The sequence below is a fragment of the Bufo bufo genome, chromosome 4, assembly GCF_905171765.1.
Source record: "Bufo bufo chromosome 4, aBufBuf1.1, whole genome shotgun sequence".
NCBI classification, from domain to species: domain Eukaryota; kingdom Metazoa; phylum Chordata; class Amphibia; order Anura; family Bufonidae; genus Bufo; species Bufo bufo.
Window position 1 is genome coordinate 374,185,372 of NC_053392.1, and position 3,739 is coordinate 374,189,110.

General features: G+C 37.1%; 1 protein-coding gene across 1 annotated transcript; it reads left to right on the forward strand.

The window, feature by feature from the left end:
- The first annotated feature begins 841 nt into the window (after positions 1-841).
- On the forward strand, positions 842-1,879 carry LOC120999220 (trace amine-associated receptor 4-like). Its single transcript, XM_040430094.1, has one exon. The coding sequence runs from the start codon at positions 842-844 to the stop codon at positions 1,877-1,879; it is 1,038 nt and encodes a 345-aa protein (XP_040286028.1).
- Positions 1,880-3,739: the final 1,860 nt, after the last annotated feature.

A 3,739-nucleotide genomic window follows, 5' to 3' on the forward strand; every position in this document is an offset into this window, starting at 1 on the left:
GTTGCAAATTTTTCGATGATGTGATTTATTTTTATTTAGAAAAAACAAACAGGAAATTAAGAAAAAAATAGCAATTTTCACAATCATACCACACAAATGAGTCAATAATTAATATACACCAGGGATGCTCAACCTGCGGCCCTCCAGCTGTTGTAAAACTACAACTCCCCCCACTCCGCTTGTAGCATGATAGCTGTAGGCTGTCTCGGCATGCTGGGAGTTGTAGGTTTGCAACAGCTGGAGGGCCGCAAGTTGGGCATCCCTGATATACACCATATGTCTACTTTACGATGGCCTAATTTTTCAAATGTTCTATCATTTTTTTAGGATCGTAGAAGCCTTAAGATTTTAGCAGATGTTTCACATTTTGAAGAAAATTTTTAAAACCTATTTTTTTGGGGGGAAAATGTTTGCTGTGGAATGGCATTACATTGTCTATAATTTAGAAACCCACAGCAATTACCACATGTTAAAAAGAAAGCTCATAAAGTATTCAAAAATGCATTTAGGAACTTGGTTAACCCTTTCGGTGTTTCAAAGAAACTAAAGCTAAGTAAATGCAAACTTTTAAAATTTCATTTTTCATTTTGCAGAATTAAAAATTTTCATCTTTTTTTTTTGGCTGAGTGTATATGTATTTTTCTTTTTATGTCTGTGTGCTTATTTATATGCAGGAATATGTTAATTCCATAATTAATTTTTACAAACCCAATAACATGAAGCTGAATTCTTTAGTTTTGAAAAATATCTGAAACATAGTCATATTTTGCCCTTATAAAAGATTTAAACATTGACTTTTTCATTACAGAGATAAAAGACATGATGATGATATGATAACATCATGAGTATACTTGACTTCCAGAGCATACAAAATAATGAACTATGTTTTAATGGTTTGAATATTTCCTGTACGAGAACTGTCAGACATGTGTTTACTGATATAGCTATGTATACTGTCATATATGGCGCTATCATTCTTACAATTGTGGGAAACGTTATGGTGATACTTTCAGTTTCTCATTTCAGACAACTTCACACGCCAACCAATTTTCTAATTTTATCATTGGCCACTGCAGATTTCCTCCTTGGACTCACAATTATGCCATACAGTATGGTGAGGTCCATTACCGCATGCTGGTATTTTGGAGACCTCTTCTGTAAGGTGCATAGCTGCATTGATATGACATTGTGCACCTCCTCCATATTTCATCTATTCTTCATTGCTGTTGACCGCTACTATGCAATATGTCAGCCTCTTCATTACAGCAGGAAGATAACGATTCCTGTCATAGAGGTTTATGTATTTATCAGCTGGTCTGTTCCGTGCCTATATTCATTTGGCCTTGTTTTATCAAATGTGAATATCGAAGGTTTAGAGGAGGAGACACTTGTACCATGTATGGGGTCTTGTTCTCTTGTGTTTAACAAAATTTGGGGCATAATATCTGCATCGTTATCCTTCTTTATTCCAGGCATCTTCATGATAGGAATTTACATACACATTTTCTCTGTTGCAAGGAAACAAGCCAAGTTGATTAACAATATTCCCAATTCTACAAATCAGAACAAAAGCAGTAAGAATAAAATGTGGGTAAATGCTGAAAACAAAGCAGCTAGAACACTGAGTTTAGTCATGGGGGTCTTCATTCTTTGTTGGTTGCCTTTTTTCACTCTAACTGTTACTGATCCATATGTCAATTTTTCAATATCTGATGACGTATACAATACAGTTCTATGGCTTGGCTATTTTAATTCTGCATTTAATCCTATTATTTATGGCTTATTTTACCCTTGGTTTAAAAAATCTTTTCTTTTAATACTTTCTGGTAAAATATTACAGTTAGGTTCTGCTTTTTACAATGTACTAAATAACAAGTAATTTAACTCCATGTAATAGTATGAGTGGATTTAAATGTTTATTAAAACATATTAAGAGTTAAAGGGAGTTTGTCAGTCCTTTGGACCTCTTGAAAGTGCTATATTTGTGATGTGTAAAGTTATGGTAATTGTCATACCAGTTGAATAAGCTAGAAAAGCAGTCCTAACTTGTCCACTGGGTGTTCTCTAACTATGAAGCATCATGGCCTCTCTGCAGTAAACACTCTTTACCCCTTCCTTATGCCTTTGAGTGACAGCTTTAGTGTCCATCCAGGAGAACCCTAGAACTGTTAGTCGAGAGCAGAGGGATAATAAGAATATTAGAACAGTGTGCTATGGTAATAGCATAAAGCACCATAGTGTGTTACATTAAAAGCCCAGTGAGCATCTTGAAAGTTTGCTATATCTTGAATAGAGATGAGCAAATTTAATATTTTGAAATTCGTTCATGCTTTGTTTGGTGGTAAAAGCAGACTTGCACAATGGATTCCGTTACCACTGACCATCATGCAATTCTACGAAGGAATGCATAACGGAATGCTTTTAGAGGAATTCCGTCATAATAGAAGTCTAGGGGCTGCAAAACGGATCCGTTGCGTTTCCGTTATGCAGGGGAGCCCTCTCCTGCATAACGGAAACGGGACTGATCCGTTTTGCAGCCCATAGACTTCTATTATGACGGAATGAATAACGGAATGCCTCTAAAGGCATTTCGTTATGCATTCCGTTATGCACTCCGTCATAGAATTGCGTTATGGTCCGTGGTAACGGAATTCAAAACCTAATTCTGCTTTTACTACCAAACAAAGTGTGAACCAATTTCATAACATGAAATTCGCTCCTCTCTAATATTGAATTACTGTTGCAGTTATGAAATGAACAAAACTATCAGACTCTCATGTGACCAATGTAAAAAGTAACATAAAAAGGTAAAAAGTACAGTCTTATCCTTTAAGTTCAGCTCAGTTGCCATGGTTTACCGTATACCATGGCCATGAACACTCCACCTAAGTTCACTTGATGTTACCTTACATAAATATAAGATATATACGCTGGATATGTAATATGTGTTATATTGTGCTGCATATGTGATATGTGGTTCTTACACCGCTCAGGAAATGGCAACTGGAATACCGCAATAGTAGACATTGCGCTAAGCAGAGTGAAATGCCCTATGTGTACAGTTCGGATATAGGGGGAATATCGCAGGTAATGTGCAATGGTGTTTTCCACTTTAGGGGAGTCATATACCTTGGCAGGGTGCGATGGTCACTGGGGACACTGAGAAACAATTTAATACTCTTTTACACTGTTTAAATGTATTGTACTTTAATTATAGATGCTGTAAGTATATTACTGTAGTTATGCTGTCACCTACTGGCTAACTGTATTATTTTTACTAAATAATATTGTCACCGCCAGTTCTGTGAGAAGGTCTGTTAGACGTTGTTCTCTACCTCTTGCATGAGGTATTGTTTTGGTTTCACTTTGTCATCTCCTTTCCTTCTCCCAGCTGTCACCTATTTACACTAATTGTCTCCCTTTATATTCCCTCCCATACTGCCTAACTTTGCGTTTTATACTTCTTCCTGGATGAGTTGTTCACTGCTGGAGGCTGCTACTGCTGATTCCTTAGATAAGTCCTTTTCCTTTATTTGTGTTTCCTTGCTGGCTTGATTCTAGGTGACCCTGACTCTGTCCGTATTAAGTGCAGGGAGCCGGTGGTCGTGTCCCCTCACTATTATAGTTTTTTCAGGTGTCACACAGTATAAGGTACGTGGGCATGCAATCGTCTACCATAAAGACCTTTGCATGGGCATAGCAGTCAGGGAGAGCTCTAGGGGTTTTATACGGCTCACCC